Below are 15396 nucleotides of genomic sequence, written 5' to 3' on the forward strand. Positions count from 1 at the left end.
GAGACAGAGACAGGTGGATCTCTGTGAGTTTGAGGCCAGCCTGGTCTAGAGTGAGTTCAAAGACAGGCTTCAAAGATACAGAGAAAACCTTGTCTCAAACAACCAAAAAAACCAAACCAAACCAAACCAACCAACCAATCAAACAAACAAAAAAACTCCAAACAAACAAATAAAAGGTAACTGGGCCTTTATAGCCTTTATGGCAGGCCAGGACTTAAAAGACAGTTGTCGCCCTGTGCCGCCCCTGTCTGTTGAGAGACATCTCTGAAAGAGAAATGGGCCTAGCAGCAGGTTGTATGTCAGGGCTGTCTCCTTAGTTACGGAGTGGAGTGGAGACTAATGGCTGGTCAATTATGGTAAATAAGTATTACATCCTAGCATCCTGAATTTTGCCTATCTCTAACTGTTCTGGTCAGCACACTAACTTAAGTTTGGGGTATTTTGGAGGCAGTCTGCCTTAGCAGTGAAATCCTGAGCACTCCTAAGCCCCTGTGGTCAGGACCTTGGTTTGTTTTGTGCTCTAGGCGCCAATTACTAAGGAAGGGATGTTTGAAATGCCTGTCAATTTGAGGACGACACTGAATACTGAAGGGCTGGCTATGTAACAGCAAAGCTCAGATTCAGTTTGGCAGAACACCCACTTTGCTTTCCAGTGTAGCCTGATTTGGCATGCACCTTTAGACTTTGGCTTAGTTTTTATCTCCAAGTGGGAACCATTTGGCTCTTTCTTGGTGAGTTTACAGTACAAACTGATAGGAGATAAAGACTCTTGAGAAACTTGTCTTCCTTATATTTGAATTTGAATTAAAAATCTGAAGTCGGGTGGTGGTGGTGCTCGCCTTGCCTTTAATTCCCCCCACTCAAGACAGGTGGATCTCTGTGAGTTCAAGGCCAGATTAGTCTACGCAGTGATTCAGGACAACCAGAGGTTCACAGAGAAACAAACAAACAAAAAACCAAAACAAACGAAAAAAAGTAAGAGATCTCTATTATAATTTGTGTTAACATGGGGAATATTAAGCCTATGATATTTTGGTGGCTCTAAGGGAAAATTTTAGCTGACTAATCTGAGTTTGCTAGAAGACACATGCCTTTGATTCAGCACTTGGGACATAGAAATAGGTACAGTTCTATGAATTCGGGGCACCACTAGTTACAGCAGCAAGTTCCAGAGCAGCAAGGTTACATAGTAAGACCCTGTCTCAAACAACACATACACACACACACACACACACACACACAGTTTAAGAGTGCTTCTGACTTAATGTGTGTTATTTTGTGTTTAATGTGGATCTCTGATAGTTATCCTAACGAAGGCTGAAAATTTAATGGTTGTAGCATTAGAGATTTATCTACATTGGGGACCCCTTGAACTCTACAGAGAAAAATGCTCCCTCTGGCTCTCTGGGTACCTCAAGGCAACATGGGTCTTAACTGAAGTCTTGAGGTATCTGGCCACAGTGCAACAATCTTACAGAAAATACATGTCAAAAAAGAATGGGATTAGAAACTTAATCTGCCTCTAAGATTCCTAAAAGTAACTACTTAATGTATGTTTAGCTTTTCTTCTAATTTTTTAATAATAATCACTGCACACTAAAATTCTTCGCATGCACATTTAAATGTGCGAACATCTTGAAGATAACTTCTGGACTTATTCGCATGCACATCTAAACGTGCGAACATCTTGAAGACAACTTCTGGGCTTATTCGCATGCACATCTAAACGTGCGAACATCTTAAGACAACTTCTGGGCCTAGAGGAGCTGTTGCCTACATTTTCTTTTCCCTTCTTAAACAAAAATGGCGATTCAAAGTTTTCATTCAGCCATGCGTAAATGAAATGTAGATATTCAAATGTTAACTATGGGATCCAGTTTTTTGAAATGTTAATTTTGGAACCTAAGATTGAGGGGAAAAGCACACAAAACAAAACCTCTTGTATGGTTTACAAAAGATCTAGCAAAACTGATTTACAGAAAAAGTTTTCAAAAAATGGCTTAGTGTTTAAGAGTGCTTACCACCCTTCCAAAGGTCTAGAGCCCAGATTAAAACCTACTTATGTCAGCTCCAAGGACCGGATTCATCCTCTGGCCTTCCCAGGCCCCACCCCTCAAATATGCAGCCACTTCACCCCTACTTACCTAAAAACAAACAAACAGGTCTGTGGGTCTGGGGAAATGGCTTAGTGATTAAAATCACGTAGTGCTCTTGTATGTAGGAACTGAGCTTGGCTGGGTGGCTGGCAAACACCTGCAGCTCCAGCAGACCTAATGCCCTCTGGACTCCATGGCCATCTAAGCACACATGCATTACCTCCCCCAACACATACATATAACTAAAAATAACTGAGTAAGAGATTTAGAATAAAATCAGGTGATCTTAATTTCTTTTATTCTGACATATATTTTACATTTAATAACTTCTTCAAAGACCTGACTAATCTTTACTGCCTTACAAAAAACATTAAGTTATATATGTATATATATATATGTTATGTATGTATGTTAAGTATTTTATTATGTATCCAGTGTTCTACCTGCATGTATGCCTGTATGCCAGAAGACGGCACCAGATCTCATTATAGATGGTTGTGAGCCACCATGTGGTTGCAGGGAATTGAACTCTCTGGAAGAACAGCCAGTGCTCTTAACCACTGAGCCATCTCTCTAGTCCCACATTTAGGTATTCTTATTTCTTAAAAACCTATTAAAATGGGGGCTGGAGAGTTGGTTTGTTGATTAAGAGTGCTTGCTGCTCTTTCAAAGGACTCAGTACACACACTTGTGGCTCACAACTGCTGGTAACTCCAATTCCAGGGGTCCAAGATTCTCTTTCTTCCTCTGGTACCACACATATAACAGATACATACACATAAATGAAAATAATATTTAAAAAGAAAAAAAAACAAAGTAAATTTTTTTCTTAAAATGGAGACTTCAAAGAAAGATGGCTTAGTGGGTAAAGGTACTTGCTATGCAAACCTGACAATCTGAGTTTGATTCCCAGATTCAACAGTAGAAAAAGAAAACCCACCTACAAAAACTGTCCTCTGACCTTCATACACATGCTGTGGCACACATATGCCCTTACCCAGACTTGAATCTTTTTTTAAACTATTATAAAGTATTATTTTTGAATCTATTAAGTAAGTTTTAATAAAACATTAAAATGATTTGACTACAACACTTTCTGATCTTCAAACAAAAACGTTGGAGAATAAACATTTAAAACAGTATAGTTTATTGAAAGTATAGTTTTTTTTTTTTTTTTTTTTTTTTGGTTTTTCGAGGCAGGGTTTCTCTGTAGCTTTGGAGCCTGTCCTGGAACTCCCTTTGTAGACCAGGCTGGCCTTGAACTCACAGAGATCCGCCTGCCTCTGCCTCCCTAGTGCTGGGATTAAAGGCGTGCGCCACCACCGCCCGGCTTAGTTTTTTTCTTAATATAAGACAACATTCATTGAATTTTATGATAGAAGTTTTGTTAGGTCACAAAATTTTGTATTGGCTACAAAGATTTTGATAAGGATGTTCTTCTAAGAAAGATTCTAAAAAGAAAATTTAAGTGGCTGGAGAGATAGCTCAGGAGTACTTGCGAGCAATCATGAGGGTCAGAGTTCAAATCCTAGCACTCCATCTGTAACTTTAGCTTCAGGGGATCTGATACATGCCTGTGGGGGGGGGCGGGCAGGCGGGCATGCACGCACGCACACACACTTTAACAGGCTGTAGGAAGGAAGCTTTCCCTTAATATTCTCTTTGAAGGTCATTTTTAAGTTCAGCTTTCTGTGGTACCTGCTGTCACAAAGCAGGTACCAGAATGGCAGTGCTGCTGAAAATGTCCTAAGATGAGAGCCTGGTCCCAATCCAGGCAGATTCTTACCCAGTAAACAGTGAGGATTCTTATCAGGTAAACAGAAACAAACTCAGCATTCCACAGAAACCTTGTAATACTAGTTTCTCTGCCCTGACGGTCAACTGATGGGGGAAGGGAAGGGTGCATCTAGTCCTGGAGCAGCCTGCCTCAGCAAAAGACCTCCGCCCGCCTGTCAATCACAGAAACTCCTAATGCCCTTAACCACTGAGCCACTTCTCTAACTTGTTCTTTTCTAAGACTTATTTTTAATTATATGCACACAAGCACGTCTATGTGGATACCTAGGAAGGCCAGCAGACAGTGTTGGATACGCTAGAGCTGGAGTAACAGGCAATTTTGAAACACCCACCTTGGGTGATGGGGTCTGAACTTGGGGCCTCTGCAAGAGCAGTATGTATGCATCTTAACAGCTGAGCCATCCCGTCTCCAGCCTTGTGCTTCTCCAACTACGGAGAGGTCACATTAGCAGACAAGCACTGGGACACAGACAGTCCTCTGGCTGAGAGAACTGGGGACATATGTTGAAATAATTTATTATTTAAAGTAATTTAAGGAAAAAAACCCTCAAATAGCTTAGCTAGGAATTTTTAAAAGAACTCTGCATGCACTGGATGAAATAACCTAATTCTCCTCATAAGCCCTTGAAAATGAGGTTCAGAGAGGGTAAATATTCCTAAAGACTTTCAGTTTTTTTCTATCATGCTAGGTCCAGAGTTACTGAAGAAACCTTTATAACATAAAAGACCTTACCTGATAATTTAGGCACTACAAATATAGTTCCATCATCACCAATGCAGCTCACTACTGCCTCAAATGCATTTGTGTTAGGAATAGCTGGTGGTTTATAGCATCCGGTGGTTCTGGTTTCTGATTTTTTCTCCTTTGAATGAGGTACTTTGTGTTCATTGATTTTATCAGCAATTTTCTTGTTAGTATCAAAGTTAGTTTTAAAGCACTTAGTAACTATTGGCTCTCCTTGTTCCGGGGGGATTTCCAAAGGTGTCTCAGATGAATGGCTCTTATTTGATTTACTAGTTCTGTAATATCAAACAACAACAAAAACATATCTAAAGGAAGATAAAATTCTAAAGAAATAATGAAAAAAATCATTCAAATATGTGTTAACATTTAACTAAAACCTTTCCTCTAGTCCAGGATGAACTAGTCTTTCATGAGGTGGACTAGACAGTCACAGGAGGAAAAAAGAGGAAAGCGGCGTGGGAACTGTAGATGGCATTATACACCTGGTGGGTCACTCTCTGCCAGCTCTGCTATCTACTTCTCTAGAAGAAACTGGAAACTATAAGCGATCTGCTTCTTTGACACTGTGCTGGATAGCTTTATATCAACTTGACACAAGCTAAAGTCATCTGAGAGGAAGGAACCTCTACTAAGAAAGTGCCTCCCATAAGAGAGGGCTGTAAGCAAGCCTGTAGGGTATTTTCTTAATTAGTGATTGATGGGGGAGGGTCTAGCCCATTGTGGGTGGTGCTATCCCCAGGCAGGAGGTCTTGGATTTTATAAAAAAGGCTGAGTAAGCCATGGAGAGCAGGCCAGTAAGCAGTAATCCTCCATGGCCTCTCCGTCGGGATCCGGCCCTGTTTGAGTTCCTGTCCTGACTTCCTTTACTGATGAACTGAGATGTGCAGTGTCGGCTGAGCAAACCCTTTCCTCCCAACTTGCTTTTGGTCATGATGTTCCATCTGTTCATCACAGCAATAGAAACCCTAAGACAGACACCCATTCTGGGTAAGTTTTAAAAGTAAGATGTGCTCTGGAAAGCTCCGTATGTGCTGGTGTTTGTGTCTTCTCTCTCCCCTCATGCCATCCAGGGATGCTTATCTCTTCTTCCCTTTTATCCAAAGCGAAACTTTAATGTAAAGCTCTATCTTTCAGGCTATCTGCACCCTCAATCACCACTTTGGTGAACGTCATCCTGGCTAACAACTGCTGAGCTCCCCTTAGACCCCTCACACTGGGCTAAGATTCTCTCGTCCAACCTACTTGAACCTCTCTGTTCATCTTTTGGTCGCCTCCCTGCCACCCTGATAGATAAACAGGCAATTCTAAAACTAAAAAAAGTTACTTTTAAGTTCTCAAAAAAGATCTGTCTGTATGTATTTATATCCATTTGTATCTATGTGTACCTGTATCTCTACCTACCTGTTCCTATATCTATTTTATTTGTATCTATATATCTGCTGGTATCTCCTTTGCAGGTAAAATCCAAGCTGTGAACTGAATATTCAGGGCCTCAGCTGGCTTTTTAAAAATCCACTGCTACTGCTCAAGAGGATATGACTTCTATATTTTCTCTAGCCTATCAAGTTGCCTCCAGTCATACCTTTTCCTTCCTCTCCAGAAGCTACACAAAGCTCCAACCCTGCCCTCTTTTCTCATCCCCTGCCTGTATTGAAACTCTCAGTCAAGCAGCAGATACAACTCCTAGATTCCTCTCAGAAAAACTCCCCTAGACACGTCTTTAATCCTTTATAAGAAAGGGTTCCTTCAGTGTTGTCATGTGCTGGCCAGCTGACATGTTTTCCCAAGGGTTTTACATAATTCACTTTATGTAATTTGTGTCCTATTATTTTATGTTGAAAAAAGTGATTAATTCAGATAATAAGGCCTGTAAGTCACTTATCAACTCATCTGATTTTAAGATATGTAAATCTATACAGATACAAATGCATGAGTATATATAATGTATATGCAGGTTTCACACTAAATTAAACATCCCTCTCTTACAAATGTACTTGAAATATTTCTTTTTGTAAAATATATTTTTTGGTGCCAAAAGTCAACCTCACGAGTTTTCATTTAAATATAATGATCTTATTCACAAAAGTTGTTTTGAAAATTCAAAAAATAAGGAACACCAGAATTAACATATAAAATGCTTCTGCCTTTTTTGTAACTACATAATTTACTGTTCAAAGTTGTTCAACAACTTCCATCCAGCTCCTGCTACAAATGCAATTTGTAAATTAATTTGTTAATGTTACTATGATTTATGATATTGTTTTAAAAATACTGATTTTGTGTATGGGTCTTTTGACTACATGTATGTCTGTGCCTTCAGAGACCAGAAGAGGGCTTCTGATCTTTTAGAATTGGAGTTACAGATGGTTGTGAGTCACCGTGTGGGTGCTGGGAACTGAACCCAGGTCATTTTCAAGAGCAGCCTGTACTCTTAACTACTAAACCATCACTCCAGCCCAAGGAGGTCCCCATGCTCTCATTCTTCATGTTCCTTCTCTCTTCCTCCCCTCTTCAAGTCCTCCTGCCATGCTGTTCGTGATAGCTTTCAGCCTAACCAAAGCTGGAACCTGTATGGCTGTTGGAGAAAACGGATACTCTTTGCTCCAAACCATTCGCTTCCAAAATTGTGGGTTTCCACCATCATGGATCAGATGCCATGGCACATGTGGAAAATCATGCATAAGGACAAAAAGGGGAATATGCAGGCTGGAGAGATGGCTCAGTGGTTAAAACACTGGTTGTTCTTCCAGAGGTCCTGAGTTCAATTCCCAGCAACCACATGGTAGCTCACAATCATTCATAATAAGATCTGGTGCCCTCTTCTGGCCTGAGGCATACATGCAGACAGAATACTGTATATATAATAAATAAATCTTTTAAAAAAGGGGGGAATATGTCCTATTCTGGGGGTCTCCTCTTATTCAGATTCTCTGTCTTTCCCCAGCTTATCATACAAGTAATCCTCCTTGTGTTAACATGCTCATAAAACTAGCTCCCCAAGCCCCAGTGACAAAGCTCTCTCTTGAGAAGCCCACATGTATCTTTGAAAGCCAGTACGTAATAAGCTGGTTTTTGGTATGCAAGAGTTTTACTCATGTGAATAAAGAAATAAGCAATTTATTTCTGGGATAGCTCATTAGGAATTAGATTATAAATCATCTTTAAGAGCAAAGGTTTGAAAATACCCACAGATTACATAGGCAGTTATGAAGCATCATCAGAAATTGACGTCAAAAAATTATTCAAAAGTCCGTACCTTCTTTCTTTCAAAGCCAAACCTTTTTTAATCAAATATTTAGAAACATCAACACGTTCTCCTTTTTCATCTCGGCAGAAAATTTTCACAGGTAATGGCCATGTTGTGCTGTTTTCCTGAAAAGATTTATCAGACAAAAAGTGAAATCTCACAGGCAGTATTTTTCAAAAGAATTTCTTCTACATTTTCTATGAAAGAATCAATCCCAGCTAACATTATTTTGACATCTAAATATATAAGGGAAACAGCATGGAAGAGAATCAGTACTGATAGAAACATTTTAATTTTTATGTTGTATCTCTTTTCAGGTATGTGTTTTGGGAATAAATTAGGAAGACCTCACTACTATGGTCAAAACAAATAAACCTCTCACCACCAAAAACCCCAATCAAAAATTTCACCCTCCCTAATTGAGGTGAGAGGAAGTATCACCAGCTAGCACGCTTCTCTATTCCCTTCAGTTCTGGAAAATATCCAATGTGCGCTTTACTTTTCTACAAAACACAAAGGAAGATACTACAAAACATGCTCTATTTCATATGAAAAGATATAAAAGTAGCTGGGTGGTGGTAGCACACATCTTTAATCCTGCCTCCTTTGGGAGGCAGAGGCAGGCGGATCTCTGTGAGTTCCAGGCCAGCCTGGTCTACAAGAGCTAGTTCCAGGACAGGCTCCAAAACCACAGAGAAACCCAGCCTTGAAAAACAAAAACAAAACCAAAAAAAAATCAAAAAGGTATAAAAGTGAAAAAAGTATACATAAAAAAGGTAACATGGAAAATGAGTTACATAAGAAAATTCAATGAAGTAGAACAGAACAGAGGAAAATAGAACCCTTTCTTATAAAGACATGCTTCCCAAAGCCACACCCACAAATATGCACACTGTATCAGTTCTTCTTGATTTATGAGCTTAATTTTCTTAAAAATACAGCTTTTTAATTTTATTTCATACGCATGGGAGTTTTGTCTGTGTGAGGGTAGATCCCCTGGAACTACAGTTACAAATAGTTGTTAGCTATCATGAGGGTCCTGGGGATTGAACCCCGGTCAAACTCTGAAAGACTAGCCTTAACCACTGAGCCATCTCTCCAGTCTGAGCCTGAGCTTAATTGTCTAAAGACTTTAAAAAGATGTTATATTTTATTTAAAGATTAGCTAGTTTGTTTATTCACTTATTTATTTGTTTGGTTGGTTTTTCAAGACAGAGTGTTACCCGCCTCTGCCTTCCAAGTGCTGGAATGAAAGGCCTGGCAAGGTTTATTATTAGTGTTCTGCCTGCGGCCAGAAGAGGGCAGCAGATCTCATTATAGATGGTTGTGAGCCACCTGTGGTTACTGGGAATTGAACTCAAGAGCGGTGGTGGCGCACGCCTTTAATCCCAGCACTCGGGAGGCAGAGGCAGGCGGATCTCTGTGAGTTCGAGGCCAGCCTGGTCTACAGAGGGAGTTCCAGGACAGGCTCCAAAGCTACAGAGAAACCCTGTCTCGAAAAACCAAAAAAAAAAAAAAAAAAAAAAAAAAAAGACCTCTAGAAAAGAAGCCAGACTTCTGAGTCATCTAGTCCAATAGTTACTTTATATGTTATTTTCTAACATACACAATTTCAACTCAAGCACATGACTTTAGAAATACTTCGATTCAGTCACATGAACACTTGTGGGACCATCTATTTAACTTGTTTACTTATTGTAGCTTTTCTGTTGGGCAAGTTGTCAGAGCAGGTAAAGATGCTTACTGATAAATCTAATGACCTAAGTTCAATATCCCAGGACCCCAAGGTAAAAGGTGAACCACCTACTATAAATTGTACTCTGACCTCTACATAGAAGCCATGGCTTGTGTGCTCTGATATGCCTGTATATACCTTTTTGGGTTTTTTTTTTTTTTTTCAAGACAGAGTTTCTCTGTGTAACAGCCCTAGTTGTCCTGGAACTAGCTCTGTAGACCAGGCTGGCCTCGAACTCACAGAGATCTGCCTGCCTTTGCCTCCAGAGTGCTGGGATTAAATGTGTGTGCCACCACTGCCCAGAGTGTGTGTGTATCTTAATAAATAAACACACACATACACACATCTATATAATTAATTAATTTCTAAGACAGAGTCTTACTATGTAGCACCTGGCTGGCCTAGAACTTGCTGTAGAGCCCAGGCTGTCCTCCAGCTCACAGACATTTCTCTGCCTCCAGAGTGCTGGGATTAGAGTAGTACATCAACGTGCCCTGCTAGGGATTTAACTTTTTTTTTTTGGTTTTTTGAGACAGGGTTTCTCTGTGGTTTTGGAGCCTGTCCTGGAACTAGCTCTTGTAGACCAGGCTGGTCTCGAACTCACAGAGATCCGCCTGTCTCTGCCTCCCGAGTGCTGGGATTAAAGGCGTGCGCCACCACCGCCCGGCCGGGATTTAACTTTTGATACTCCCCCTATCTCCTGAGTTCTGGGATTATTATTATATGCCACCATACCACAAAGTTATTATGCACAAGTATACTACTTTAATGTAAGATCAACATAGTTTGGAAAAAACTTCCAAATATTTTGCTGTTATTTTCTTAACAAGAAAATAAACTTAGAATAGATGACAACTTCAATGAAATAATAAGCAAATATCTGTTATAATTGTTTATCTTGTGTCACGGAAGTCAGGACACGAACTAAAACTGGGAAGGAACCCGGAGGCAGGAGCTGATGCAGAGGCTATGGAAGAGCACTGCTTACTGTCTTGCTTCTCAAGGCTTGCTCAGCCTGCTTTCTTATAGAACCCAGGACCACCAGCCCAGGGGAGGAACCACCCACTAGAGTGGGGCCATCCCCATCAATCACTAATTAAGAGAATGATCCTTTCCATTGAAGTTCCCTCCTTTCAGATGACTCTAGCTTGGTCAAGTTGCCATAAAACTAGCCAGGACATTTTACCTACCTGCAAGATTATGGTTGCTATAGCTCCAGTAAGGTACAGTGAGAGACAGTCACAGGCTGTTGCTGTCCACCTGTCACTTCCACCAGTTGGTCTGAAGCAAAAGGAATAACTATTTGTATTACAGTGCGTATCACAGAGTACTGATATACTTAGAAATAATATAAAAGCATGCATGGTTTGAACCCTCATATGGTGAGAAACAAATGTGAACATGAATTTATGCTATTTACATAATTTTCTTTCCCACTTTCATTTTCTTTAACCTGTTTCTATGTATTTCTTATTAGTATTTGTATCTCTGTATTATATATATTATACATTGTGTGTGTGTGTCTGTTCTACAGCTACACTGAAGTTTGTCTGGATAGAAAACCTATACCTTCCCTCTTCTTTAAGTATTTAAATATGTTACTTAATTATTTTTATTATAAAGCACTAGTGATGACATCAGGCTTTTCTTTCTTTTGTAAACCAACTATCTCTGAGAGTTCACTATTCTGAATTGATTTTCTTTGATAAGTCATGTACTTTCTCGATATATAGTTCTGAAGTCTTTCATGAATTAATGTTTTTTTTCTTGTACTGTTACCAGTTTTTTTCCTTGAGATGTTTATAAAACTTATGCTGACTCTTCTTGGGTGATAAGAGATCTTTCTTCTTTTGAACCCTGTGGATTTTTTTCAAAATTAAAATTATTTTTATTTCTTTTTAAAGCTATCCTCTCTATATGTGTATCCGCATTCACAAATGCCCTAATACAAATGTGGAGGTCAGAGGACAACTTGGGGCTTTGGTTCTCCTCTGCATGTGGGTCCTGGAGGCTGACCTCATTCGGCATAGTGGCCAAGTGCCTCCACCCACCGAGCCACCTCCACAGTCAGAGGTGCTTTTGTACTTTTCCTAGTTTAGCCCCACTTTTCTGTTATTTACTTCTAATTTTTCTTGGGTTGCGAATTGCCATCTCTTTTCAAACTGCTTTTTTTGTCAATCATCTGTTCTGAACTAACTCTGCCTTCTCTCCTTTTTTTTGAACACAGGTCTCACTATGTAGCTTGGGCTGGTTTTTGAACTTATGATTGTCGGCCGGGCGGTGGTGGCGCACGCCTTTAATCCCAGCACTCGGGAGGCAGAGGCAGGCGAATCTCTGTGAGTTCGAGGCCAGCCTGGTCTACAAAGGGAGTTCCAGGACAGGTTCCAAAGCTACAGAGAAACCCTGTCTCGAAAAACCAAAAAAAAAAAAAAAAAAAAAAAGAACTGAACTTATGATTGTCTTGCTTCAGGCTCCTGAATGCTAGACTTGCAGGTATGGACATCACATTCAGTTGATTTTTCAGTTTTCTGATTCTATTTTCTGTTGGTCTTTTATACTACCTACTACTGTTACTAATTTACAATTCTGTCTTCCTGTATAACTGGAAGCTTATGAAGCATATTTTATTTCCCTCCGCCTTTAGTTTTCCTCAAAGCTTTTTTATTCTCAACAGTTTAAATTCTATTTAGCTTCCTTCTATTTCTTTAATGTTATTACATTTATAGGCCCAAACATGTATTATTCCCTCTTCCTAGAACCCTTAATGAATCTGGGCATGGTGGTGCACACCTTTAATTCTAGCACTCAGGAGGCAGAGGCAAGTGAATCTCTGGTCTACAGAGCAAGTTCCAGGACTACACAGAGCAGTGGTTTTCAACCTTCCTAATGCTGTGACCCTTTAATACAGTTCTTTCCTCACGTTTTTTTCATAACTGTAACTTTGCTACTGTTATGAATCATACTATAAATATCTGATATACAGGATATCTGATATGTGACACCTGTGGGGGGATCACAACCCACAGGTTAAGAACCGCTGACACAGGAGAAACTTATCTCAACATCCCTCTCAAAAAAACCCTTAATGAGATTGAATGAAAGTTTCAGAATGTATTAATTAAAACTGACAAACCATGCTAAAATATTTAAAATGATAATATATAATAACGAGAAAATTTATTTAGTTAAAAACTACCTTATATCAACAAGTGAGCATTCTAGAGACAATCTTCCCATGGTCTTTAGACTGTCTTGAAGTTCTCTTAGACAGTGAATATTCACTACTAGTTCAACACCCACATCATACAGCAAGACCTGTGAGAACAGTAAGCTTAAATTTAGGGAAAGGCAACATTTGAAGAATTTTTTTCGAGTTGTAAAGCATAAAAGGAACTGAAGTAAGTAATCATTGAACAAGTGAAATGCATTTTCACGATGACACTTACCTCCACCAATGTGTCCGTGACCATTCTGATAATCTGGCCTCTTCTCCACTGACTTTTAGCTGGGACCTTAACAGCACAGTGCATGTCACGTTCCCACCTAACAGGTTTCCATTCTGAGTTCTCATAGGCGGCTGTCATCTTCTCTTCCAAACTGTAGGATACAAAATGTTTTAATTTCAAATAATCTTTTATTGGTCTGTCTGACAAGATATTTTCTTCCAAAATCCTTTAGTCATTCCCCTCTGGTCAATCTGGATACAACTTTGACTGTATAAAGCATCTCTGCCTTTGAACTTGTTCTTCGCTCTGCTTGAGATTAAGGTTCTTCATATACAACCCTGGGCTGCTCTCCGGTCTCTCTCCAGACACACAGCAGTTTAGAATGTGAGCTCCCCACAGTTATACACCACTTTGTACAGAGAGAGGGTCACACTATGTAGCTATGGTTGACCTGGAGCTCACTGTGTTTTCCAGGCTGACATTGAACTCACAGAGGCCTGCCTCTGCTTCCTTAGTGCTTAGCTTAGGACACATTTGAAAAGACCCTCAAACATCTTAAAACCATTCTCCTTCTCAAAGGTCTTACTTCTGTTTATTACTCTTTTATCATCCATACACAAAGTTTTATTTGTTCATCTTCTCTCCTGACTATAGTTTAAGCCCTATGCCAACAAAGAATCCTCAATACCAACACAGGCTGTCATGGAGTAAGGTACTTAGTAAGTACGCATGGATAAATTCTAGTACGACAATAGCCAAAAACAAGATGTTAGGATTTTTTTATAAAAAGAATTTAGAGTCAATTTAGTTGAAATAATTTCATGACTTTCAAAAATTAAACACTATGGCATCTAGATATTTGAAGCAAAGTATAAGAAGAATGAAACCACAGGCACTCACTTTCATTGTCTATTATACCCATTAACAATATGTTATACCTATTAATAATTGTATGTTATACCTATTAAGTGAGTTTTCTGTTAATAACCACTGAACATAAATCTTCTCAGGAGATATTACATTACATATATTCACAGGCAGCTCCTTGTTATATAAGGCCTGGAAATTCTCATTAGGTAGAGATTTTACAGACAGAGGGCTTAAGCTGTTTATTTCACTTGAAATGATTTCTTCAGGAGAAGGATCCCATACTTCAAGATGCTTTTTAGAATTATCTTTGAGGGTATATCTAAAAAATAACAGAAGTTGGCAAAAAGAATAGTCAGTAAGATATTAATATTTGCTTATTTTAAGAGAAGAACATGTTTTATCTGTAATTTTGTTTCCAAACTTTGGTATCAATAGCAATTACTAAAGTTAACTTTTCTTTAAAAAGAGTGCTTCACCAACACCAAAGCAAAGCAGGCACACACAAACACAAATCTAAACCCACATTTTTTTTTTTTTTTTTGATTTTTCGAGACAGGGTTTCTCTGTAGCTTTTGGTTCCTGCCTCTGCCTCCCGAGTGCTGGGATTAAAGGCATGCGCCACCACCGCCCGGCTTAAACTCAAATTTTTTAATTTTAACAATAGATTAATTTATCAACCTTACAACTTCAACTCACAAAGAAAACAACTCTGAGTTTCACAACCTTTGGCTAGAGAGTATCAGTCAGTATTGGTCAGTAAAAAGTATCAGTTTGTAAATAGAAGTGTAATTACCATTAGAATGCATTCAGTGAAACAACTCAAGTATTTTACATTTAACAGAATATATTTTGCCTTTAATCTCAGCATTTGGGAGGCAGATCTCTGTGACTTCAAGGCCAACCTGGTCTACAGAGTGAGTTCCAGGACAGCCAGGGCTGTTATACTGAGAAACCCTGTCTTGGAAAAACAAACAAAACAACATCAATAAAACCCCCACAGATATTTTAACCACAGACAACTAGATGAAGAAAAAAAACTTTCCCATTAAGCTGAGATCTGGATCACTAACAGGTTTTTTCTTGTTGTGCTGTTCTTTTGTTTTGTTCTTGCCTAATGGATAGTTTTCAGTTCCCACCTGAATACAGCTACTCTTTCAAGTATTATCTACTTCTAGTTTACCTGCCTCAGGCTCACATTCTTGTCCCTTTCCTAAACATGATAACCCACAGGGTTTCATCTTTACTGAGGGACTAATGAGATAACTTCATTTTCCTTGTTTATCATTTATATGTTGCTGACATTTACATCACCCACCATATCTCTTCTGAGTACCAGATTTATGAATTTATTTCCTTCATGTACTTGCTGATACCATACTGTTTTGATTATTTTAGGTTTGTAGTAAGATTTGAAATTAGGATGTACATGTCCTTTAGGTTCTTCAGGAATGCCCTGGCTA

The 15396-nt window shown here is 39.1% G+C and overlaps 1 protein-coding gene across 1 annotated transcript in view; it reads right to left on the reverse strand.

Moving 5' to 3' along the window:
* Rnf17 (ring finger protein 17) overlaps positions 1–15396 on the reverse strand; it is a 121504-nt gene that overhangs the window by 25345 nt on the left and 80763 nt on the right. Inside the window, exons 20-25 of the mRNA XM_057786539.1 lie at positions 14028–14255; positions 13067–13217; positions 12817–12935; positions 10811–10901; positions 7895–8010; positions 4627–4913 (exon numbers count right to left, since the gene is read on the reverse strand). Coding sequence (XP_057642522.1) covers positions 4627–4913; positions 7895–8010; positions 10811–10901; positions 12817–12935; positions 13067–13217; positions 14028–14255 — 992 coding nt within the window. The remainder of the gene's footprint in view (positions 1–4626; positions 4914–7894; positions 8011–10810; positions 10902–12816; positions 12936–13066; positions 13218–14027; positions 14256–15396) is intronic.

This window comes from Chionomys nivalis, chromosome 12 (assembly GCF_950005125.1).
Source record: "Chionomys nivalis chromosome 12, mChiNiv1.1, whole genome shotgun sequence".
NCBI classification, from domain to species: domain Eukaryota; kingdom Metazoa; phylum Chordata; class Mammalia; order Rodentia; family Cricetidae; genus Chionomys; species Chionomys nivalis.